The sequence below is a fragment of the Rosa chinensis genome, chromosome 5, assembly GCF_002994745.2.
Source record: "Rosa chinensis cultivar Old Blush chromosome 5, RchiOBHm-V2, whole genome shotgun sequence".
In the NCBI taxonomy this organism is placed as follows: domain Eukaryota; kingdom Viridiplantae; phylum Streptophyta; class Magnoliopsida; order Rosales; family Rosaceae; genus Rosa; species Rosa chinensis.
This window is the reverse complement of record NC_037092.1, coordinates 70,301,943-70,327,344: the sequence shown is the minus strand read 5'-3', so window position 1 is coordinate 70,327,344 and position 25,402 is coordinate 70,301,943. Positions and strand designations below refer to the sequence as shown.

The following is a 25,402-nucleotide window of genomic DNA, read 5'->3' as shown; positions in this document are numbered from 1 at the left end:
TTGTTGTATGTTTTTTTTTCTAGCCTACTTGGGCAGTTGGGCTAGCTAGTTGTACCAAGTCTATATATATTCAAGTTTTTGAGAACGAATGCAAATTACTACCAATGTGACCTTGCAATGACGCCCTTGTTGTTCGAGCCTTCCTTATAGTTGTCAATTGCTGTGTTTGTTTTCTACAGGATTACATTCTTCTTAACCTTTTTTTTTTTTTTGGGCCAACTTGGGCTAGCTTGTTGAGCCTAATCTATATATTCAAGTTTTTGAGAAGACAAATGCAATTACTACTATCATGTCATGACTTGAGCGCATTTATGCTTCGAACACACAGTTTACGACCTCATACATATGGGATATAGATGACAAAAATCAACGTTGGGATCCCGGATCCCTAATGGAGGGGAATTCAGGGATATCGGCCGATAGACACGAGCATCCCATTCTCTGGGCTCTTTAAAATTGGGAATGAGGTGGACATACTATTGTGAACCCCATCCTCATTATCACCTATTTAGGCATTTAGCAATAATATTCGTAAATTTAATCTTTTGTAATGAATTATATCTTAAATTTCTATATATGCTACTTATAAGGATGTTGCACACTCTTAATTTTAGAAGAAAATGTTTTTTGTTTTAGAGAAACAGTAATTGAGAGAAAATTGTTGTGTATTCTCATTGATAATAGAGACCTCTTTATATAGAGGATTACAATGTACAGAATCTGGATTGTACAAGGAAATGTAATCATACATTGAGTGGATATCTCTAAGATTCTTCGAGATTATTCCTAATTAAAACCATATTACAACTAGGTCAAGTTACCTAGAGTTTAGGCCAGACACAAAATAGAGATTTACTTGAACACTCCCCCTTGTGTCTCCCAAACATGGTACTCCTTCCGTTGCCTCGTCAAAAACCTTGCCAAGTAACAAAAACCCAGTAGGACAAAAATAACCTCGGTCGAAGGAGAAAAAGAATACAACACACCCTTCACATTTCAGGGTCAATATGTAGACATCTTCCCCTGATGTCTGCGTCTCCCCATGATGACTACGATCATGGGAGTTCAGATAACTTCCTCAAGCCATTGCTTGCTACATGTTTCTCGAACGTGGACTTGGGCAATGACTTAGTGAACAAGTCTGCCACATTGTCCTCAGATCGAACCTGGTTTACTTTGATCTTGAGGAGCTTCTGTTGTTGTTGATTGAACAAAATTTTAGGTGATATGTGCTTGGTGTTATCGTCTTTGATGTAGCCTTACTTCAGTTGTTCAATGCAAGCAGCATTATCCTCATAAATGCTTGTTGGCTCATTTGTGGTAGACTTCAGACCACAATTACTTCGAACATGCATAACTATGGATCGAAGCTATATATGTTCACTAACTATTTCATGAAGAGCAATAATCTTTGCATGATTTGAAGAAGTACCGACTAAGGTCTGTTTTGTAGACCTCCAAGATATCGAGGTTTTTCCCATGGTGAATACATAACCAGTTTGGGAACGACCTTTGTGCTGGTCAAAGAGATACCCGGCTTAAGCAAAACCTTCCAAAACACTTATATAGTTTTGAGATGGGGAGAAGGAACGCAGGCCACTAAGTGTGGCATCCCTGGCATATGATGGGTCCGAATCTATCGTCTCTCTGTAGGGATAAAAGAAGCCCATATCAATCCTACCACTTAGGTATCGAAAAATATCTTTAACACCAGTCCAATGACGTCGCGTTGGCGCTGAGCTATATCTAGCTAATAAGTTCACAGCGAATGAGATGTCCGGTCTTGTGCATTGTGCTAAGTACAATAATGCACCTATTACACTTAGGTAGGGCACTTCTGCCTCTAGCACTTCTTCGTCGTCTTCTTTTGGACGAAATGGATCATTATTTGGATCAAGACTACGGATGACCGTTGGGGTGCTTGAATGCTTAATTTTATTAGTATTGAAACGCCTAAGCATCTTTTGGGTGTAAGCTGATTGATGAATAAGGATACCATCTTCACGGTGCTCAAGTTCCAAACCGAGGCAAAACCGTGTTTTCCCAAGATCTTTCATCTCAAACTCGGATTTCAAGTGTTCAGCTGTTTCCCTCAACTCTTTAAGGGTGCCAATTATGTTCATGTCGTCCACATAAACCGATAATATTGCAAATCTGAAACTTGTTCTTTTTATGAACACACACGGGCATAGTTCATTGTTAACATATCCCTTCCCAATCAAGTAGTCACTTAGACGGTTATACCACATCTGTCCGGATTGTTTCAATCCATATAGCGAGCTTTTCAACCTTATGGCAAACGCGCTTCGTGGTTTAGTGCCACTTGATTTGGGTAACTGAAGTCCATCTGGGACCTTCATGTATATCTCTGTATCTAGATCCCCATATAGATACACAGTAACCACATCTATAAATTGTATGTTCAGTTTTTCAAAAACTACCAAACTGACAAGCTAGCGGAACATAATAACGTCCATTAGGGGAGAATAGGTCTCCTCATAGTCGATTCCAGGGCGTTATGAGAAGCCTTGCGCCACAAGGCGAGCTTTGTATCTTACAATCTCGTTTTTCTCATTACGCTTTCTAACGAATACTCTTTTATGACCAACTGGTTTGGTGTTGGTCGGTATTGGCACAACCTTTCCAAATACCTTTTGCTAGAGAATCAAGTTCTGCCTGGATCACATCTTTCCATTTTGGCCAATCAGCTCTACGTTGGCATCCATCAACGGAGTGTGGTTCGATATCATCGGTCAAGTGCTACTGAATACACGAATACATCATCAATGATGATGGAGTTTCTTTTGCACGTCCCATGTACACTAGTGTAATTTATAGAGATCTCTACATTCCCAGGGATATGTTCTAACATTGAGGCATCCCCGAATGATGTCTCTTCAACATAACCATAATTCTATTCATTCTCATGGGACGGATTTTGAGTATCGATGATAAAAGGATTTGTTTGTGCCTCATTCGCTCTCTTTCTAGGGCGAGTATCCTTCGAACCAATCGGTCTACCGTGCTTCCTTGCGGGACTTGCGGCCATAGATGCCACATCACTGCTAATATGGGCAGTGGCGCTATCTCTGGGTAACTCAAGAGCGGTGTTACGTCCAGTATTTGGGACGTCAATCCTTACAGGCACTTTTGCAGCAGTTATGTGTGATCTCGTCACTTTGGCAACATCAAAAAACGCATCAGGCAGAGTATCTGCTATTTCTGGTGCTTGATTATTCTTCTCACTTTAAGTTTGGACTGTGTGATACGGGGATCGAGATGAGACATAGTGGGGACAGACCACGAAAATTCATGTCGTTCCTGTTGAACACCTATGTTCTTATCTCCCCCTGACGACTAGAATACTATCCCATCAAAGTGATAATCAGCAAATCTAGCGATAAAGAGATCGCCTGTCAAGGGTTCAAGATAGTGGACGATAGTTGGAGATTCATATCTAACATAAATGCCCATTCGTCGTTGTGGACCCATCTTAGTATGCTGTGGTGGAGTAATAGGCACATAAATGGCACACCCAAAAATACATAGGTGCGAGATATCAGACTCGTACCCAGTCACTAGCTGTAACGCAGAATAAGGTTGGATGACAGTGGGCTGTAGATGAATTAGCATCGCTGCGTGCAGTATTGCATATCCCCAAGCGGAAACAGGGAGATTGGTGTGCATAACCAATGTCCATGCTATCATCTGTAGTCGTTTGATAGCGGCTTCGGCGAGACCTTTTTGGGTATGAACATGGGGAACTGGATGCTTGACATCAATTCCCAGTGACATACAATAGTCATCGAATGTTCCCTGGTATTATCAAGTCGAATTGACTTAATTGGATGGTCAGGGTAGTAAGCCCATAGACGGATAATCTGGGCGAGAAGTTTAACATAAGCAGCATTTCGAGTAGACAACAGCGCGACATGTGACCAGCGTGTCGACACATTAACCAATACCATAAAATATTTAAAGGGTCCACATGATGGATGAATTGGTCCACAGATATCCCATTGGATTCTCTGTAAGAACGGAATGAGTATTTTGGGATCCTTTGAGTAGGACGATCTCGTTCCTAATTTCCCTAAGGAGCAGAGTTTGCAAAATGAGAGAGGGACCTTAAAAGCAACCAATGAGGATTTTGGTTGGGCCTGAGCGCTTGTAGTGCTATTAGAAGCAAAATGTGTGACTACATCACTCATCATGGCGTTGGGACCATGGAAAGTGGCATCCATGGGGATGAACATCCATGGCGTCATGGCCATGGTTGGCGCCATTTATGGCGTTGTCACTAGGGACATTTGCAGCCTTATGGCTGCGATAGATTGCTGCGACACCAGATGCGGCTGCGGCAGCTGTCACACTAAGTCCGGGAATCAATATTTGATTCTTGCTTTGTCTAGCTCTAAGGACATCCATTCTTGCTCTGTCCATGTGAAGTCTTTAATATACGGATCATCATATCACGACCAGGATATCCTAGTCGGTCATGCCAAAGCCAATATGTGTTTGAGTCCAAGAGCTCTTCTCTTATCACATTATTGGATTCAATTGGTCAAATTGTAGTGACATAAAGTGAACTAGATTGACATTATTGGATTAAGAGCTGGAGTAAGGAGATGTCGGTGGAGTAAGGCTCGCTTAAGTACCACTAATCTCAAAACCTTCCTAGACATCACATTTACTTTGGGTGAGCCTACTTTGAAGAAAAACTAAACCATTGGCATCTACTACAAAAATAATATGACAATTGCCTACAACTCTTGGAAAATAAAAGGACTAAATCAAAATCGCCAGTTTCTTGGCCCTTGAAGTCATCCACCCTAAGAGCGAGATCGTCATCTTGATCATCTTGCTCCATGTAATGTGCTTCCCTTGCTTCACAATACGCCTTGTACGCGTATGCAACATTCTGGGATACTCTACATGCTTTGGCCCAATGTCCGGATGATCCACACCGAAGACAAACATCATTATGGTCAAGCTCCCTTGATCGAGGTGCCTTTGGGGCTCGATTAGGACGGCCATTGTCCTTGGTGGCGTCACCACCATGGTCGGAGGTTCTGCCTCTCTCTCTCTCTTTTCACACGTTGATATCCACGGTTCCGTGCACGCCTCTCTTGGCTATTTCCTTCCTCTTTAGGGTGACTATATGGACCAGAACGTCCAGAATTATCCCTATTCTTAGGATTTCACTCCTTGCGTCCTCCCTTGGGGGCGTGACTATAGTTAGACTCCGGCGTGACTATAGTTAGACTCCGGATAGACTTGGTTCCCATGAGTCTAGAGTTATAGTTCTTCATAAAGATATTGTCGTGCTTCTCAGCTACGTTCATGGCACCAATAAGCTCATGAAACCTTGTGATAAGTCTTGCATTCACATCAATCCGATAATTCTTAGCAATCATCAGTGCAGAGACGGGGAAGGTAGAGAGAGTCTTCTCGATCAACATCGTATCTGTGATGTTCTTTCCACACAACTCCATCAAAGACTTGATACGAATGGCTTCCGAGTTATAGTCAAGTACAGACTTGAAATCATAGAAGTGGAGGCTATGTCATCTCACTTCTAAATCAAGAAGTAGGGAGTCACGAATGTTGCCAAATCGCTGCTCAAGTTCCACCCATAGTTTTCTAGAGTCATTTTCATTGAGGTATTCACTTTGGAGCGCGTCATTCATGTGTCTTGTCATGAGAATTATGGCTTTAGCTTGGTTCTCTTCAAAAGCGGTAGCTTGCTCAACAGTGAGCACGTTCTGACTTGGCTCTTGGATGGTTTCCAGAATTCCATCAGCCTTAAGATGTTGGTACACATCACAGTCCCACCTGTGGTATCCTGCGCCTGTTGTCTCCAGTGGAACAAAGTTCAACTTATTACGGTTACTCATCCTGAAAAAACAACAAAAGATTAGGGTTAGTTTCGGAGTGAAAAAGTCTACCACGAAAACAATAACATTTCTGAGCTTAGTTGCTTCCAAGAAATTTAGGGATTTATGAGCGTAGTCGCTTTCAAGAAATCCAATTCCAAGAGGGGTTTAGGTTAGATCGAAATAACGATGTTTGTGGTCGATCGTTTCTTCTCAACAAACTCTAAGTTTGGAGGACTCTACAAGTTCCAAGCTTGGATTGAGCACGAACCCCCACAGTTCGGGTTTTGGTCTCCCCTATGAAGAAGAAGGGAGATTTCAAGTCATCGAGAAAAAGAATAAAAAACAAGAACTTTTAGAAAAAATTATTTTCAAAAGTCGCCGGAAAATTTGACCTAGAAAAGGTTGCCCGAAATGGCCTGAAAAAGCTGTTGGAGGTCGTCGGAAAAGTGGCCGGAGGTTGGCTGAAGGTGGCTGCAGGCCAGGCTTGTGCAGGGGCTATGCAAGCATGTGCGGGGGCTGTGCAGGGGCTGTCGGCAGATGCTGCAGGAGTCTCGACAACAGAGGCATGTGAAGGCTTGGGGGGCTGGTGCGCAAGCTATCGGCATGTCTCAGCAGGGGGGTCGGCAGGCGCTCGGCAGCTAATCGGCAGGTGTTGTGCAGGCTTTGCGGGCTGTCGGCAGGTGCACGCAGGGTTCTCGGCAGCTTCTCGGCAGGTGTGCAGGGGCAGGCACAAGGCAGGGGCTGGTTTGAATTTTTCGATGGTCGATTCAGGCGGATTTAGGCCGATTCTGGTGGTTTCGCCGCCGGTTCTGGGCTCCTGGAGACTGGGGCTTCAATATGTGTGGTGGTGGATGCTGGAATTTGAGGGCTATGAAATTAGGGTTTCAGGGTTAGGGCTTCGTGCTGATAACGTGTTTTAGAGAAACAGTAATTGAGAGAAAATTGTTGTGTATTCTCATTGATAATATGATACTCTTTATATAGAGGATTATAGTGTATAGAATCTGAATTGTACAAGAAAATGTAATCATACATTGAATGAATATCTCTAAGAGTCTCTAAGATTATCCTTAATTAAAACCCTATTACCACTAGGTCAAGTTACATAGAGTTTGGGCCAGACACAAAATAGAGATTTATTTGAACATTTTCGTTATTTATTGATCATATTGTGGTTGAGAGAAAACTATACAAATATGAATATTGTACAATGTATTGAATTATAAGTGGGGATTGAGGCGGTATGAAGTTCTTAATTGGAGACTGGAATCTCTAATAGCAATTGATGAATGAGGTGGAGAATGAACTCGGGGATAAAATTAATATCGTAATTCTCATTTTCAACTCGCCCTAGTGACAATTGTAATTGTTGCTGATGTTTGTTTGTGACTGGCATAAAAAATATTGTAAAAAAAATATTGTTGTTTAGCAGGACAAAGAGATGGTTGTTAGAAAATTTTAAAGTAATGGACTAATGGCAATCATCCAAGTTGGGTAGAAAAACACATTTGTCAAAAGTTGTCCCATGCACAATGGTAAAAGGGCACATCAATGCATAATGGTAAAAGGGCACATCAATCAAAATGTAAATTTGAGAAACAAAATGTTAATTTGGTAAACAAAATGTTAATTCGAGTGAATCATTGATCTAAAGATGTGTTATCTTATGTCCAGATACTCAAATGAAAAGGTTTGAATCAGAAAGCATGATCCACACATGTAATCCAATTGAATCAAATTATTGAACCCAATATGAAGATGGGTGCACTCAAATCTTTAAACAATATCTAAATCTGGCCATCCGTGCATGTTCTTTACTAGACAGCAATCCTCCTCTCTGTCCAATCTGATTAATTGTTTCCACGTTGTATCGGTTTTTCACCAAACTTCCTCTTTCACTCAGTCAAGACACCAGTAATTTTTCAATTTTACCCAAATGAGTGAATGACCAAAGTAGGTAAAATCCTTTTAAGCCAAAGTTGCTCATTTTAGAGGTAAGAAGATGTGAAGATATATGGCATATAATAGAGATAACAATGTCTAAATTAATTGTACCGGTGATTCCTAGTGGGAAAAGCATAAGCCTAATGATAGTGACCATGGTGCCTTCTAGCACTCTCGTGGGTCAAATTTTCTGGATTGTGTTTGCTCTATGGCTGGCATTTATATTCATTAAAATGTCTTTTCCGGTATACTCAGAAATTTCAAATTGTCTGTGTAATACCACCCCAGTTTTCCTTGCAAATTAAGTTTCCTTGACTTTGCTTAAAATCAACATTCTTTTTGCAGGCTGAATATAGTCTTAATAGTATTTTAAGGTTCAAGTTCTGTCTATGTGCATTGGGAAAAAGAGATTGTACTCAAAGTCAAAAACAGAACAACCTCTCTTAACCCTATGTTATTAGTTTATCATTATTTTACTGTGCTGGCCTATATTTCCTTGTAAGATAATAGAAACTGTCAGATTGCATTCATGAATCAGAGTCATTTTTTACTTCTTTTTTTTTTTTTTTTTAATATTCAAATTGAAAATTTTGTCTTCTTTTAATCATACTGAAATATAGTAATTTGAAGTTGAAATCTCGAGTTATTGAGAAAATGTCTATAGTCACTAGATTGTCTTCATGTATTTATGAAGATTATATATATGACCTTGTAACTTGTTTTTAGCTTACATAATCAAACCATATAATTTATAATTTAATGAACTTCTAACAAACTTTATGATAAGGAAAAACCCAGATTGATGTGCTAAAGATGAGATCCACATTATTGGGTTCTTCTTATACTTGCTTAAACAAAGGTTTAGCTGAAGTGGATAGCATTAGTCAAGAAAAACATGGTGGCATGGGAGAGGACTCAAAGGTCCACTAGGTAATAAGTAAAAAACCCACCAAACAAAACAAAACAAAATGAGAAAAGGTGAATTAAAAAACTGTATCCTTCTTTATTATATGACAATATAATAACTCAAAAAATGATTTAAGGATCCAAAGCAAGATTAGTTTATTCTGCAAGTTGATGAGTCAATGCATTAGGCCATGATTCTTCTTTTATTTCTTCTAGAGTTGTTTACAAAGCCTACCAATTGTGCTCCTGAAAAAGAATTTGGATATGCATGCCATTCATTATTGAAATATATCTGCAGCTATATGTTCAACTTTATGGGGCTTCATTGCACAACAGTTCATTTTATTTGTGCATAAATAGTATCTGAAGATTGACTCCAAGATTATGAAAATCTTCTCTATTATGTTAATGGGGCTCTTATGGAGAATTAAAAACAAGTAAACTAATGTTCTGTTGAATAATTATTAACTTATTCTCACTATTGCACCAAACTCATTTGTTGTTTAATTGTTAGAACTTGAAGTTCGAACAATTGTCTAGCGTAGTATTAAAGCTTTCATTGTAGAGGTCTGATCAATTAGTTAGAAACATACTAAAATCCCTTCTTAATTAATGATTATTTAAGTTACAATTTCTCAAGTTTTCTTTTGTTCACTAACATTATTTTGAGAGTAAATTTTATAGAGTAAGAAAGGACCTTGCCCATAAACTGCCAAAACTGCAACATGCATATATTTAAGTGAGTAGTTCAGTTAGATTAGTCTATAAAATGCAGTAAATAATGGTTTTTAAGATACTAATTGGGTTGGATTCGTTTATGGTAGAACTGTAGAAGGATGAGGAGCTGCTGAAAGAGACAAAAGTTGGGAAAAAGAGTAGGTGGGTCAAGGACCCAAGCAAGCGAATGTGCACAAGTACTGGTGGCTTAGGAAGGTTTTCTCCACTTGCAATATGGAAATCATGGTGGGTTTGAAATCTCTAAGAAATCAGTGGCAATTGAGATATCTATTGTTTAATGAACATTGACAATTGGCCAAAATGAAAATTGAATAACATTAACAACCTAATGCTTATGCTCACTTAGCTAGGCTCTAATTTTATATTTGTTAATGCTTGGTAAGGTTATTCTTAATCCAACCTTTCTGTTTTCAAGTGTTCAATGCAATCATGTACCTAAATACCATTTACTTTTGCCTCATGATTTGCCGAGTAGTTTTGTTACCACATTTCAATATGATGATGGCAAAAGGAGGTCTAGTACATTGATGACATATGTTAGATAGAATATAGCTAGGTTACTTTTTTAGAGAGAAAGAAAAAAAAAAACTCAACTAGTAATTGCTCTCGTTAACTTCCTATTTACTTTTTTCTTTTTCATCAAAAGAATGTATTAAAATGTGCACCTCAAAGGCGCCAAAAAGATAAATTTTTTTCAATTATGTTGCGTCTGCTTCATTGATATGACAGCGCAGCGCGTAAGATATATGTAAAAGGTAAAAAAGAAAATAATAATGAAGTTGTTTTAGTACCTTTAAAGATGCACAGTTGCAATAACTTTCCCATTCATTATTTCCTTGGCTTGAAACTCTCTTCCTTCACAAAATCTCAAATTAGCCCCAAATCTTCTACAATCTCTTATAATGCAAGGCTTAGAAGCCATAGTGAGGTTCTCCCAAAAATAATTTAATTTATGCCTTAGCATTTTAAAACATTACTTCAAATACTTTAATATTAGAACATCATCTTCATTGACTTTGATTGCTCTCTTGGCTTTCAACATACGATCTCCTCTTTCTTATAGTTATAGACAGACTACTTATTTATATTTTTTATATTTTTTTAAAAACATATTCAAGTTCTAACTCCTTGTATATTAGGGTGAGTCTTTTTTTTGTTACGATATATTTGGGTGAGTTATCACTTTCAATCAGTGTTGGAGTAAATTTTTTAGGCTCAAACTTATTTATTGTCTGACACTAAAATACTCACATGTCAATAAAATAACTTACCACCATTTTATTTGAGCTAAAAGACTTATTTAGCTTGAACGGATTTTCATTCATACTTCATTCCAACTCATCAAAGAGGATTTTTGAAAATATATAAACTTTTTTTATTTTTTATTATGAGGTAAGTGAATAAGAAGAAAAGATTTATGTGTGAAAACTTAGCTTTAACTGTGTTCTGGGGAGGATTCAGAACACCAACATGCATTTACTCCAACACAAATAAGCAATTGGATAACATTAAATACATATTTTTGTTATTAAAAAAATGTACATTATAATTATCAAAGATTGATATTACCTAATACCTAATAAGTACAGAATCACTTACACAACCAGAGTATAAAAAAAATTTCCACAGGTTTTTTTTTTTTTTGGTAAGTAAAAAGAATGTTCACAGTTTAACAGTAATGAGTTTTGTAAAGGAATTCTAAAAAAAAAAGAAAAAAAAATTTAGTTTTGTAAATGAAGTCTTTTGTTTTCTAAATCGACATCGTACATCTACCCCTCTCTCCTCTTAATATTTTGATTGTCAAAATGATCCAAAGTCAACAAAAGGACAAGTCCCAATTGGTCAAGCCTTCGTAAATAAAGTCCCACATACTAAATGTTTCTTAGCCTAATCAGTGATCCCAGCAACCACCCCACCTCACCCAATTTAATAAACTAAATTTCTAACTAATTTCATTTTTTATTTAAAAAAAAAGAAGGAATTATATTTAAAAAACAAAAAAGTCAAGCTCCAAATAGCTGAGCTGCCTGCAGCGTTTTAAGTAGAGGAGGAACCTCGAGTTGACAAACAGACACAGCCAATCAATTACGCCAAGCCACGTGTACGTCAACCCTCGCATCTCATCAATCCCATCCAACGGTGATCGTGGCACGTTTTTCCACGCCTGTTTATTCGCTTTTCTCCTTGACTTTTCGATCCTTAACCGGTGTTTTCACCCCGCCCCGTACATGTCAACGCTTCTCCTCCGCGCGTGGAGAAGCCTCCATGAACCCAATTCAATCACGTCTTCCCCCTCGCGGCCCCCACGGTGCCGTTCAAATATCTCCGCCGCCCACACGCGCGTGTCTCCACTCGCATTCATTGAAGGTAATAATCAAACTAAGCCCACGAGTTTACTTAAAATCGCCGAACCTTAGTCAACGCTTGGAATAAATAAAAAAAAGCACAACGCATTTTGAATGCGAAAAATAATAAAAACCAAAAAATCAAAATTAAAAACGGAAAAATAAAAAAAAGTCATTTCCATTCATTTCAAAACCTGAGCCTCAAAGTCAACGGCTTTCTCTCTCTCCCTCCTTCTCTCCCTCTTCTTCTTCTTCTTCTTCTGAGCTTCGTATGCTCTCTCTCTCTCTCTCTCTCTCTCTCTCTCTCTCTCTCTCTCTCTTTCTGAGACTCTTTTGTCTCTCTCTCTTGCTCTCTCTCCTCACAATCGGCCATGAATTGAGCTTAATTAACTCACACAACCCATATCAAAAAGCCTAAATTTTTTCATTCAAATTTATATTCTTTGGGCTCCCCGATCAGATGGGCAACAGCTTTGGAAAAGTTAGCGTCTGCTTCACCGGCGCTAAAGGAGTTCATCGTCGAACCCAAGATGAACCGCTTGTATTATCCGACACCTACGACGAGGGCCTCGGCCACTCTTTCTGCTATGTCCGACCCGACCCGACCTGGCTGGCCTCTTCTAAGGTCCACTCCGAGGAGGCCACCACCTTCAAAACCATCTCCGGAGCTTCGGTCAGCGCCAACACGTCGACGCCTCTGTCCACGGCCGTCCTCGATCTCTACTCTTACAACAGCATCGATCGGGCGGCGGCTTTCGAGTCCTCCACCTCTTTCGCCTCGATTCCTCTGCAGCCCATCCCGCGAAATCTCATCAATTCGGGTCCGATTTCGGGGAACTTCGGAGCGGGGATCCCCGGGTCGGGTCCGCTCGAGCGAGGGTTCCTGTCCGGCCCAATCGAGCGGGCGTTCATGTCCGGCCCGCTCGACCGTGGGCTCTTCTCCGGGCCCATGGAGAAGGGGTACTCGGAGCAGTTTCAGAGGAGCTTCTCCCACGGCGGCGGGTTCGCTTTCAAGCCGAGATCGGGGAAGCGGAAACTGATTCGGGTTCTTCAGAGAGCGATATCGAAGACGATATATCGTGGCCAGAACTCCATTCTCGCGCCGATTAAAAACCGCGTCGTTTCGGTGAAAGATCAGGATTGGATCGTCGGCGGCGGCGGCGGAGGACTGCAAGATAGTAAGCTTCAAAATCACAACGAGAATTTGACCGTGAGCTCTGTGAATTTCAGCAGTGAGGGGAGTTTGGAAGACGACGAGTCGTTGTCGAGTCAAAATCTTCAGTGGGCGCAAGGGAAAGCAGGGGAGGATCGAGTCCACGTCGTCGTTTCGGAGGAGGACGGCTGGGTTTTCGTCGGAATCTACGATGGATTCAACGGCCCAGATGCGCCGGATTATCTTCTATCGAATTTGTACACAGCTGTCCATAAGGAGCTGAAAGGGTTGATTTGGGACGAGAGGCTTGAATCAGCTGCGGTGGCCGCGCCTGCGACTTCCCCTGTTCACCCAGAATATGCGGATTCGGTTTCGGTTTCGATTTCGATTTCGGATAGTGATTTGGGAAGGAATCAAGTGGCAGATGCTTGTTCTCAGTTTGTTGAGGAAGAGAATTATCCTTGTGCAAGTGGGGATGTGAATTTCGATTCCAATTCCAAGAAAAGGGAGTCCAGGAACCCGAAAACAAAGTACCGGAGCTCCGGCCGGAAATGGGAGGATAATCAGAGGAGGTGGAGGTGTGAATGGGATAGAGAGAGAGTTGAGCTTGATCGGAGATTGAAGGAACAGCTTAATAGGTCCAGCGCAGATGGGTCATCGGCTACTAACCACACTGATGTTTTGAAGGCTTTGTCTCAAGCTTTGAGGAAAACAGAGGAGGCGTATTTGGAAGTTGCGGATAAAATGCTCTTGGAAAATCCGGAGTTGGCCTTGATGGGGTCTTGTGTTCTAGTGATGTTGATGAAGGGGGAGGATGTTTATGTGATGAATGTGGGTGATAGTCGGGTTGTTTTGGCCCAGAAGGCGGAACCGGATTATTGGCTTGGGAAGATTAGGCAGGATTTGGAGAGGATCAATGAGGAAACATTACATGATCTTGAGGACGGCGAAAGACAGAATGCAATTCCCAATTTGAGCGCTGTTCAGCTGACGATGGATCACAGTACTAGCGAGCAAGAGGTGAATTATAAGTCCCTTTTTGTGGTGTTTGTTAGTTAATGGATCACCGTATTTTTGAGGCTCATCTTTTATACGCTGCATTTTTTCAGGAAGTTCATAGAATCCGAAATGAACACCCAGAGGATGCTTGTGCTGTCATGAATGATCGTGTTAAAGGTTCATTGAAGGTCACTAGAGCTTTTGGTGCCGGCTTTCTCAAACAGGTATTAATACAATTTACAATTGCTTCTCTTCAACCATATTTCTGGCCCAACTTGATTTAGGATTTCATTTCATCTCATGTAATTATGGTCAATATCAACAGATTAACAATCGTTTCCACTAAGATGATTTAAAAAGTCTAATAACATGAAAAAAAAACTTTATTTACCTTGAAACCCGTATTGTAATGCTTTGGGGAATGGGGAGGTCGAGGTTAATGAAGCAAGTCTTATGTGACCCTAAACTTCAGCTAGCACTTTTGCCTTCATTTACATTTTCAATTCCCATCTAATCCAGGGAGAGAGATAACCTGAACTCCTGTCACGATCAAAATGTTAATATACGCACACAAGCACAGACACATTATCTGTTTTAGCTCATTTAAAGATCTCTGCTATTAGTTTAACAGTGCTTTTATTGCAAACTTGTTTGCTTATTTGTGTGCTTCTTCTGTCAACGTTTGCAGCCTAAATGGAACAATGCACTTCTAGAGGCATTCCAAATTGATTATATAGGGACTTCCCCCTACATCACTTGCTTCCCATATCTCCACCATCACAGATTAGGCCCTAAAGACAGGTTCTTGATATTATCCTCGGATGGGTTGTATCAGTACTTCACGAACGAAGAAGCTGTTTCTGAAGTTGAACTTTTCATCACATTACAACCTGAAGGAGATCCGGCACAGCATCTTGTAGAGGAAGTATTGTTTCGTGCTGCCAAAAAAGCTGGTACGTACTTAACATAGTAAAGAAATTGTTCTTAGAATAGAAATGTTATTCGTTGCAGAACACTGATGTATGAACTTGGTTTTGGTGAATCACAGGTATGGACTTCCACGAATTGCTTCAAATACCACAAGGGGATCGGAGGCGGTACCATGATGATGTTTCCATCATCGTTATTTCTTTAGAGGGAAGAATATGGAGATCATGTGTATAAGTAGAGACAATCATAAATTAAAAGATAAAATTATATAGAGACATCCCCGGAAAAAAAGTCAGGCATTTTCCTCCTTTTGTTTGACAGTTCTTTTTTTCTTTTCTTTTTTCTCCTAATCACTCTGTAAAATACCAATTAAGCTTCAGGAAATGCCTGGGGAACTTGGTTGTCCAGTTTTCTGGGTGGTGAGGACTGTAAAGATGTAAAAGCTGGCTCTAGTCGAATATAAACTGTCATAGAAAATTGTAATTTTCCAATAAATGGCATTCCTTTTGAACGAGGGTTTTGTTTGACAATCTCTACCATTAGTGAAATGATGCACGTTAGTCAATATCAGATTGAAATTGTTTCTTAAAAGTCGTCTGCGGGTGAGTTTTAGAGCTAATCAGTTGGTTTCATGGTACGAATAATATTTGAGCTTATCATAACAGTGGTCCAAATTCAAACCGGTCTATTCTTTTAGGTCAAAGTTGCGAATAAGCCAAACAAATTCAAAATGGGAATGAATTGCTATATGGTCGAAGAAATCCTAAGCAGGCATTCATCCAAATTCAAACAAATATATAAATGTCTTCTGGGTATGACACGCAGCGAAACGAGAGCCTTAGGCAGACAGAGAACTTAACTTTGGTGCTTTAATTACAGTTTCTCCCAACTGCTAGCGACTTCTGAATTGATAGTAACTGCAAATTTATAGTTGGAAGAAGGTGGATGATATCAGACTCATGAATGATGCAAACCTGTCCTGCTTGTCATCATCAAGATTTTACGAACTGCCAGCTTCATTTGCAGTTACTTCTTGCTACAGTTAAGAGCCTTCTAGCCTATCCCAGTAGATTCCTTCATTGAGAGGCAAAAGGTACAGAATTATTGGGCAGCCAATTGAAGAATACGATGGATTCCTTTTTTCTATTATTTTCATTGACAGAAATAATGTATGCACTCGCATCAACTCTTTTCGGTTATAACTTTGTCGAAAAGTCAAAGATAACAAGATTAAGAGAATGAATTGTTTGATATATAATTACACCCATTCTGTGGTGTATATAAACAGATTACAATTGTACTACAACGTACAACTATTGTGTACTACTGTACTACACAACATATATAAGGTACTAGTAGTTACTGTTTGGCTCCAAAACCAGCTGGTGTGCAAACAGTCTCTTTTGGGCGAGTGGTTGCGCAGGCGTGCCAGCACCGCGGGGTGCAGTCGTTGGGGTAGTCCCGTGACCTGACTTCTTCTTCAAGCGCTGTGGACGAGGAGAGCACCAACCTCGTCACAGGGTTCTTTTCTTGCCTTCCGGAGAAGGACTTCTTGCCTTACGCGGGTAAGGGGTTTGGTTGTGGTCTCTTTGCGTTCACCGAATCGATACTCAACGTTGAGAGGCTGAGCAGAGCAATCACTGGGAAGTTTGAGAGAAGCACGGGTTTGCTAAAGCGTGACTTTAGCTTCGCTGGGTGCGAGGGCGTTACCCTTGCTTCGCTGGAAGTAACAGTGGCGGTTGTGCTCGCAGTCGGCTCCTGGGGAGACTGGGACTGGAAGTACGGTCGCCGGGTTGAACTGGTGAGGCTGACAGTCGGCTCGCGAGGAGACTAGGACTGGCGGGCGGTCACCGGGTTTCAACGAGGTTGAGGGTTTGCTCCGGGGAGGCTTTGTAATCGCTGGGATTGATTGATTTGAGAGAGCTCCTTCTGTATCGTCTTTAGCCTCTATATATAGGCTATTGCAGATTCACCTTCCTTAAAGGAATGAAATACTATATTTTAGGCCACAGTTATTGGCCTTGAATCAAATCAAAACTCTTAATACTTTTGATATTATCGTAGACGATAATTAATAATTATCCGCTTCTATCGCCGCTAGAATGTAGGCAAGGAATAATTGCCTCTTGGGTGCAGTAGAATATGCACGTCTCATATATCGATATCTTCGCGAGGACTCTGCAACCGTCTTTGCATGCACATATATATATCCATATACTCACACAATTAAAGTGCCTTCTTAATTGACCCATCTGTCATGCAGGTGCAATGCAACTATATATATAACTAGATTCCTTGAGGATTGCAAGCAAGCATGATTGCATGCTTCTCCTTATTTCCACGTCCACCTTAATTGCTTGACTGCAACTTGGTTCCTTGCATGCATCATATTGGTTGCAAATAGTTGATGGCCCACCATACTATTTCTTCCTTGATTGTTTCACCATGCATGAACCACCTTATATATATATATCCTTCCTTAATTGATCAACCCAATCTGCTCGCTTGTACAGTACTTGGCAATCAAGCAAACAAATCACCATTAATTATCAGATTATGATACATCAAAGAATATCCAGATTTGCTCCAAGATTGCTTGGCCTCCAAGTAGGCTTTATTTAGCCTCTAAACAATATATTCCGAGTTTATCGAAAATATATAGTTTGGGCCATAGATATTGGCCCAGTTTCTCTCGAGTCCCCCTTATCGGGAAAAATATTCATTTTGGGTTCAAACAGTTACAACAATATATTCCCTTGTAGTCTATTCCTAATAGGGAATGATGACTCACACTAACACTCCCCCTTAAGTTGGCGCATATACATCAACCATGCCCAACTTGCTTAGTGAGTCATAAAACGCCTTCCTGTAAACTACTTTGGAAAGTATATCTGCAAGTTGCTCTTCAGTTGGAACAAAAGGAAAGCTAATAATTTTTGGTATCTAGCTTCTCCTTTATAAAGTGACCATCAACCTCCACATGCTTAGTACGATCATGCTGTACTGGATTCTGTGATATGTCAATAGCTTTCTTGTTGTCAATAGCTTCTCCTTTACAACTGCATGGAATTTTTGAGTTTGAAACCCAGATCACGTAACAGATTTCTCAGCCACAACAATTCACACACTCCGTGAGCCATACCTCTATACTCGGCCTCAGCACTAGAACGTGCCACAACTTTTTGTTTCTTACTCTTCCATGTAACCAAATTACCTCCCACAAAGGTAAAGTAACCTGATGTCGACCTCCCGTCTATGAAATTTCCAGCCCAATCTACATCTGTGAAGCCACAAACCTCAAGAATGTTGTTGTGTTTAGAAAACAGTACTCCCCTTCCTGGAGCTGACTTGAAGTACTTCAGAATTCGCATAACAGCATCCATGTGACTCTCACTCGGATTATGCATGAACTGACTCACCACACTCACTGCATATGCAACGTCTGGTCTAGTATGAGCCAAATAAATCAAGCGCCCAACTAACCTCTGATAGCGAGCTCGATCAGTAGGTACCTGATCTGGATACTCAGCTAAACAATGGTTCTGCTCAATAGGAGTGTCAATAGGTCTGCAATCCAACAAACCTGTCTCTGTCAGCAAGTCAAGAACATACTTCCTCTGGCACAGATAGATTCCTTCTCTCCCCCTGGCTACCTCAATTCCTAAGAAGCACTTAAGCTCACCCAAGTCCTTCATCTCAAACTCAGAGGCTAGCTGTCTCTGCAGTCTATCCATCTCAACAGTATCATTACCAGTGATTACCATATCATCCACATAAATAATTAGAGCTGTTACCTTCCCTTGTTGATGCTTGAGAAACAAGGTATGGTCTGAGTTGCTCTGCCTGTAACCAACCTTCCGCATGAACTGTGAAAATCTTCCAAACCAAGCACGAGGTGACTGTTTGAGACCATACAGAGATTTTCTCAATTTGCATACAAACTCACCAGGAGAAGCAACTACATACCCTGGTGGAAGGCTCATGTACACTTCATCGGCTAACTCTCCATGAAGAAATACATTCTTGACATCAAACTGTTGGAGTGGCCAGTTTAAACTAGCAGCGAACGAGAGCAGAACCGAATAGTATTCATCTTGGCAATAGGAGTAAAAGTTTCATCATAGTCTATACCATACGTCTGAGTAAATCCCTTTGCTACAAGACGTGCTTTGTATCGATTCACTGATCCATCTGCATTATGCTTCACGGTAAACACCCAACGACAACCTACAGCCTTCTTGCCTTGTGGTGGAGGCACAAGTTGCCAAGTATTGTTCTTCTGCAACGCCTCCATCTCTTCATCCATAGCCTTCCTCCACTTTGGATCCCCCAATGCATCCTGCACTTTGTTAGGTACTGATACAACAGATATTTGATTCACAAAAGCAACACAACCAAAAACACGAGCTAGAAGATTATGAAATGATGGTAAGGAGACATGAGAGGCAAGAACCTCAAATGGAATTTTTCCCTGAAGGACATTGGATGGAAGACGATTGATAAATGGAGAGGAAGCATGTATAACATCGCCCCAAAGATACCTAGGCATATGAGCACTAAAAAGAAGGGCACGAGCCATATCAAGTAAGTGACGGTTTTTCCTTTCGGACACTCCATTCTGTTCTGGTGTTTGCGGACACGTGGTTTGGTGAACAATCCCATGGGTTTTAAAAAACTCTTGGAACACATGGTTAACATACTCCCCCCCATTGTCAGAACGAAGGACTTTAATGGTGCTATGATATTGTGTTTGAACAAGATTACGAAATGTTTGAAAAGCAGGGAAGACTTCATCTTTGGTTTTAAGAAGAACAACCCATGGCAATCTCGTACAATTATCAATAAACAACACAAAGTATCTCATACCCGATACAGTGGCCTCTCTAGAAGGTCCCCAAACATCAGAATGAATCAACTCAAAAGGAATAACACTTTTATTAGAAACACTAGGAGAATAAGTAGCACGATGACTCTTGGCCAAAACACATGTTTCATAATGTAAAACAGACTCATCCACACCAATAAACAGAGTAGGCATGGTTTTTTTTTTCATAAGACTAAAAGATGGATGCCCTAAACGGCGATGCCACAACCAAATTTCACTTAACTTATCAGAATTCGAAGTCAAAGCGGCTCGGGACTGTGCTCCTGGTTTCTCTCCTACGTATGTCTGATCCAGATGGAACAACCTGCCCCTCAGATACCCCAGACCGACTATCTCCCTAGTGAGAAGATCTTGAAAAATCACATACATAGGATAAAAGGTTACAGAGCATTTAGACTCAGTGTTCAACTGTGGGACAGATATCAAGTGATGAGATAAGTCAGACATATATAACACATTATGGAGTTCTAAAGTGGGAGTAATACGCACTGACCCTGACCCTAACACAGGAAAAGCCTCACCATTGGCATTAGTTACATAGGACATTGGTGGGGAAGACAATTCAATAAAATATGATTTGTCATAAGTCATATGATCGGAAGCACTAGAATCAATAATCCATGTATCAGAACCAACAAAGTTAGAAACCTTTAAAGCCATACCAATCTTACCCCGACCAGCTATAGAGGTTGTAGGAGTAGCGCCACCTGCTGTATGATGATCTTGTCCAGCCACTCCATAGAAATCTGGTTCTTGGACCAATTGAATAGCAGCTGCTCTCGCCTTAGGACGATAACCTTGCTTTTTAGGTTTGAGGTGCGGATTTAGCTTCCAGAAAGTCTCCCGAACATGCCTAAGGTCGGTGCAATAAGAACACTGAGGACGAGGACAGTTGGTAAAGCCTGGTGGAGGTCCTTGCTGATGAACGGGTACTGATTTTTGCTGCTGAAGAAAAGGTGCTGGTGCTTGAATAGCTAGGCTAAATACTTCAACTTGTGCCTATTTGAGACTTTCCTGCTGAGACTCATCCTTACGAATGTATGTGAAAGCTGTGGTCAAGCTAGGAGGATCTGGCATTCTAAGCAACTCTCCTTTGGCACTGTTATGTTTGGTATCAAGTCCTCGCAAGAATGCATGAACCCGCTCAAGTTCCTTTTCTTTCTGGTACCATGCAATATCCTCCTGATTCTTGATCTTGCAAGGACGCTTCTGATCAATTTCAGCCCATACATTCTTTAGCTTGGTAAAAAACACTGACACTGGTTGCTCATTCTGTTGCATTCCTGCATCTTTGCACATCAATTCGTGAACCTATACAAAATCAGACTCATTTGTATAAAGATCTCCCAACGTCTTCCATATCGCCTCAGCAGTTTCACATTCCTCCACCATCTGTAGCACATCATCAGTCATGGCTCGAAATAGAATTGACATTACAAACCCATCATCATCTTCCCACTTAGCATAGGCCTCCTCATCATCTTCACTAGGAGCCTTGATTGTTCCAGTCACATGCCCCATTTTGTGTATCCCACGGAGATAAACAGATATAATCTTCTTCCATGTTCGGAAATTGGTACCAGTGAGTTTGGTACCCCCAAAAAGACCACCTTTTAAGCTCTTGACAGAGACTTCAACCCTCTGGACCTCATTGGTCTTAGAACTCTTACTTTCACTGTCATCACCACCCATTGCAATAATACAATAGAAAAATATACAAATCCCAAAGTACGCAGCGGAAATACGAATAACAGATGACTCCAAAACATAATAGTTACAGATTTTTTATTTTTTATTTTATTTTTTTATAGCCTGTGGAGTTGACTGGTCTGAACGGGTTGACCGAGTGAGGCTAACTGAAGTTGACCGAGTTGACTGGGAGATTAAGTTGAGGCGAGTTAACCGAGTTGAGGTCTGGTCGATCTGTGGGAGGCGACGAAGTGCAGAATCTGGTCGATCTTTGGAGAGCGATGAGGAGCGACAGCAGTCTGGGCAGAGCTACAACGGGCTGCGAACTGAAGAACCCGATCGACGAGGAGGAGCGACGGCGGTCTGGGATCAACGACGAGGAGAGACGTCGGTCTGGGCAGGGCAGCAAAGTGACACAGACAGCGGCGACACCGAGAATCGATCGATACACGATCTGGTGTGATATGAACGGGTCTCAGGGCACGGTCGGGCACTACAGTTAGCTGGACAGGCTGATCTTTAGCGCTGGAGGAAGACGAAGGCAGTCAGGGGAGACGAGGCCGGTCTGAATGACGTCCAAGAAGAAGATGCACTGATCGTTCTTGGACGGACGGTGATGCTAGGAAGATAACGACAGAATCCCAATAACGTCGTTAAGAGATTCAATAACCCTAACAATGGGGTTTTTGAATTAATTCCTCAAATTAAAGAATTAGAAAATAAGAGACAAAGTCCTCTCGAATCTTTGCTCTGATACCAAGTCAAAGATAACAAGATTGAGAGAATGAATTGTTTGATATATAATTACACCCATTCTGTGGTGTATATAAACAGATTATAATTGTATTACAACTATTGTGTACTACTGTACTACACAACATATACAAGGTAAGTAATTATAACAATATATTCCCTTGTAGTCTATTCCTAATAGGGAACGATGACTCACACTAACAGAAAAAAAAACTCTTTCTGGTTATAAACCTTATCAGTATGTGAGATTTGGGCTCATCAGCATTGGTTTTTTGTTTTTGACCGTGTTGGGTTACCATGACTGCTCATTGTATGTCAATATGCAACATATATCTGTTATGAACCTTACATGTGAGATTTGGGCTCATCAGTATTGGTTTTTTGTTTTTGACCATGTTGGGTTACCATGATTGCTCAGTGTATGTCAATGTGTAACATATCTGGCAGAGAGATCAAACATTCCGTCAATACTATGCTGTCATTACTTATTTACATAGTCGTCTTTCGACACCTCTTGTATGACCCCGAACACGTGGACTTGCACCAACTTAAATGACTGGATAACTGGAAATTATTCTATGCACCTATGGTGCAAATGACCAAACACTTATAAGATGATCTCAACCCTTGATATTTATAATTAATATTTTTATTAATAAACTAAGAGTGTATTTAATATAATCTAACAATCCATTTGTGTCGGTGCACTGAATCCTCCCCTCTGGATAAAATCAAGTACATTTTTTTGTTATTAAAAAAAAATATTGTCTTTAAATATCAATGATTGAGATCGGCTAAATCTGTTGGTTCACTTACATCGCTAGTGCATAAAAGAAATTTTGGTAGAATGTGAGCAAATTAACTCATGTCTTTATTGGCTTTAGTTTTTGGGTTGGATTGCACTTTCATTGGGGAATGTGGTGTTGTTAAGACCCCTGATATGAAGCAACCTGTTTTCCCATAAAGATATAAGTTGTTGAATCTAGACCATTGTCCAAAAGAAGAAGGAATTTTTTAGCTCATCATCCGTGGAAAGATGAAGCATGGATTTAAGAACAATATCTGATATCTCATTTATATATATATATATATATATATATATATATATATATATATATATATATTGAATAAAGGGCTGGTGCGGCTGCCTTCAATCCTCAATTGATGAAACCGCCGAATACAGGGGGATACATTGAGTCTAAACCCCTGATTACAATAAGCATCTAGAATATTTCCCAAAATAATATCAGGAATTTCTGCAAAAGACATGTATTCTAACAAGCACCGACTAGCAAATGGTGCTCTACTGGCTACTCCATTTGCTTTGACATAGCGGTGATATAACGGAAAGATAACTCATATGTAACCCGATTACAATGTAACATAATTAACATAATCCCAGCTTTCCTACTATGTTGCCATCGGAGGATAAATCCGACGACACTTAGCTTCACCCTACCACTAGGCGGTAGCGACCATTTGACGAAGTAAGGAACTCGCCACAGACCTAGCGCAGACAAGACACTTTGAGTGCACACACAGGCACAAAGCCCAACTAGCCCTACACAACTACTGTAGGGACTTCTTGCTAGCAAAAAGCACAAACATACTAAATAACATAAATATAAAACAACATTAAAGAAATAAATAAACCCTAATGGACCTAGGGTGAAGCCTTAGGCCCAAGTACCTCCAGACCAAAAATAGGCCCACAATTAGACCAAGGCCAGAAGTGCCCAAGCAATGAGTCCAGCCCAAGACTTCTCTAGCACAGGGAGTAGAAACCACCACCCTTGCACCACCAAGCCTGTCGTGTCGCTGCTTTCGGACCGCGTTAGCTGTCAAACGTTTGCCATTAACCGAGCTCTTACAGATTGTAACCACTAGCACCACAACCCCCAATCTCGAGAGCACGATCACACCTCCTTCTGCTATGTAATTTGAAACCCAGCCGTAGCCCATCTTCACTCCATCTGCTACAAGATCCGAGCGGATCGATACCCAGACCTGAAAATCAGATAGGTTGTGCCCGGCCACACGATTGACTACCACTTTCTGCCCCTCACCCGACTCCCGTGTAGCCAATGCCAATGACTGAAACCACTGCAAAGAGAACCCCCTTTGTCCCAATCTCCAATCACCAAAACTTCCACTTATACCAGCATCTCGTTCGGCCATACTCGACGCACACCAGTGAGGCCAGAGGCCTGTGCCAATGTCGCGGCACAGCCAGAAGTGACCAAGAGAAAATAGTGACAACCCTAGTGAAAACTTTAGCGTGTGGAGTGCGTAGTGTTGAATGAATTAAGTTTGTCTTTCTTTTTATATTTTTATTTTAGTTCCAAATATGTATCTTTCTACACAGTTTCTTTTAAGAGAGGACGTTCTCTTTGTATTAAAAGATAACCTCCTCATTTCGATGTCTAAGCTAATGATCAACAACGTCTATTTTTAGGTATTTTTTTAAAGATCATTTTGACAAAACATTATCCAAATTAGTAAGAATTTAGCCATTTGATTTTTCATATTAACCGTTATAGCTTTATTTAACGAACTGAATTTGTTTGTAAACTAAACAACAACAAAAATGACCAAACAATTTCTGCAATTGGGTTGATTTTTTGTAAGGATGATAATTTAAGCGAATGGTAGTTCTAATTGGACCTCCAAATTTGCTATTTGGACCTCCCATACTTAGTACACCTCTAATTTACTTTTTAGAATACTTGAAAAGCTAAGTAGACCTCCTTATTTTTACCAAAGTGCCCTTGAACATGAGATACAACAATATGTTATTCTACTTTTTATCTCTATCATTAACCACGAGAAGAAAAATGAATCAAAATCACATGACATTGTTCTCTTATGAGTAGGTCTCTCCTCCACCAAAATTAATCAGATGGTTGGTTCTCGATCTTGATATGTTGTTGGAACCCCTTTGAATTTGCTAAAAGAATGATTTCAATGGTATTGGGTTGGAAGATCGAGTAATAACTATATCATAATATTCAATTAATTTAGTTTAAGAAAATTCCAAATCAGATTGTTTTGAATTTACCTTTGTAATAAATGATAGGCCATGTATAGAAATTATTATTTTTACTTAATTGGTTTAAGTAAATTATAAAACTATATAGACAATATAAGGAAATATTGGAAAAAAAATATTAAATTGAATGTTATA

General features: G+C 40.3%; 1 protein-coding gene across 1 annotated transcript; it reads left to right on the top strand.

Annotated features, from left to right (window-relative positions):
• Nucleotides 1-12,107: 12,107 nt before the first annotated feature.
• Nucleotides 12,108-15,421, top strand: LOC112164654 (probable protein phosphatase 2C 4). The gene is made up of 4 exons (XM_024300927.2): nucleotides 12,108-13,982; nucleotides 14,072-14,185; nucleotides 14,650-14,914; nucleotides 15,010-15,421. The coding sequence occupies exons 1-4, from the start codon at nucleotides 12,270-12,272 to the stop codon at nucleotides 15,123-15,125; spliced, it is 2,208 nt and encodes a 735-aa protein (XP_024156695.1). The 5' UTR covers nucleotides 12,108-12,269; the 3' UTR covers nucleotides 15,126-15,421.
• Nucleotides 15,422-25,402: the final 9,981 nt, after the last annotated feature.

What these genes read in the sequence shown, in the direction of transcription:
- LOC112164654 (XM_024300927.2), top strand. Translation starts at nt 12,270, where the DNA reads ATGGGCAACAGCTTTGGAAAAGTTAGCGTCTGCTTCACCGGCGCTAAA. An exon ending in ACAGTACTAGCGAGCAAGAG is followed by an intron (nt 13,983 to 14,071) that starts GTGAATTATAAG and finishes GCATTTTTTCAG; the next exon opens with GAAGTTCATAGAATCCGAAA. An exon ending in TCGTGCTGCCAAAAAAGCTG is followed by an intron (nt 14,915 to 15,009) that starts GTACGTACTTAA and finishes GGTGAATCACAG; the next exon opens with GTATGGACTTCCACGAATTG.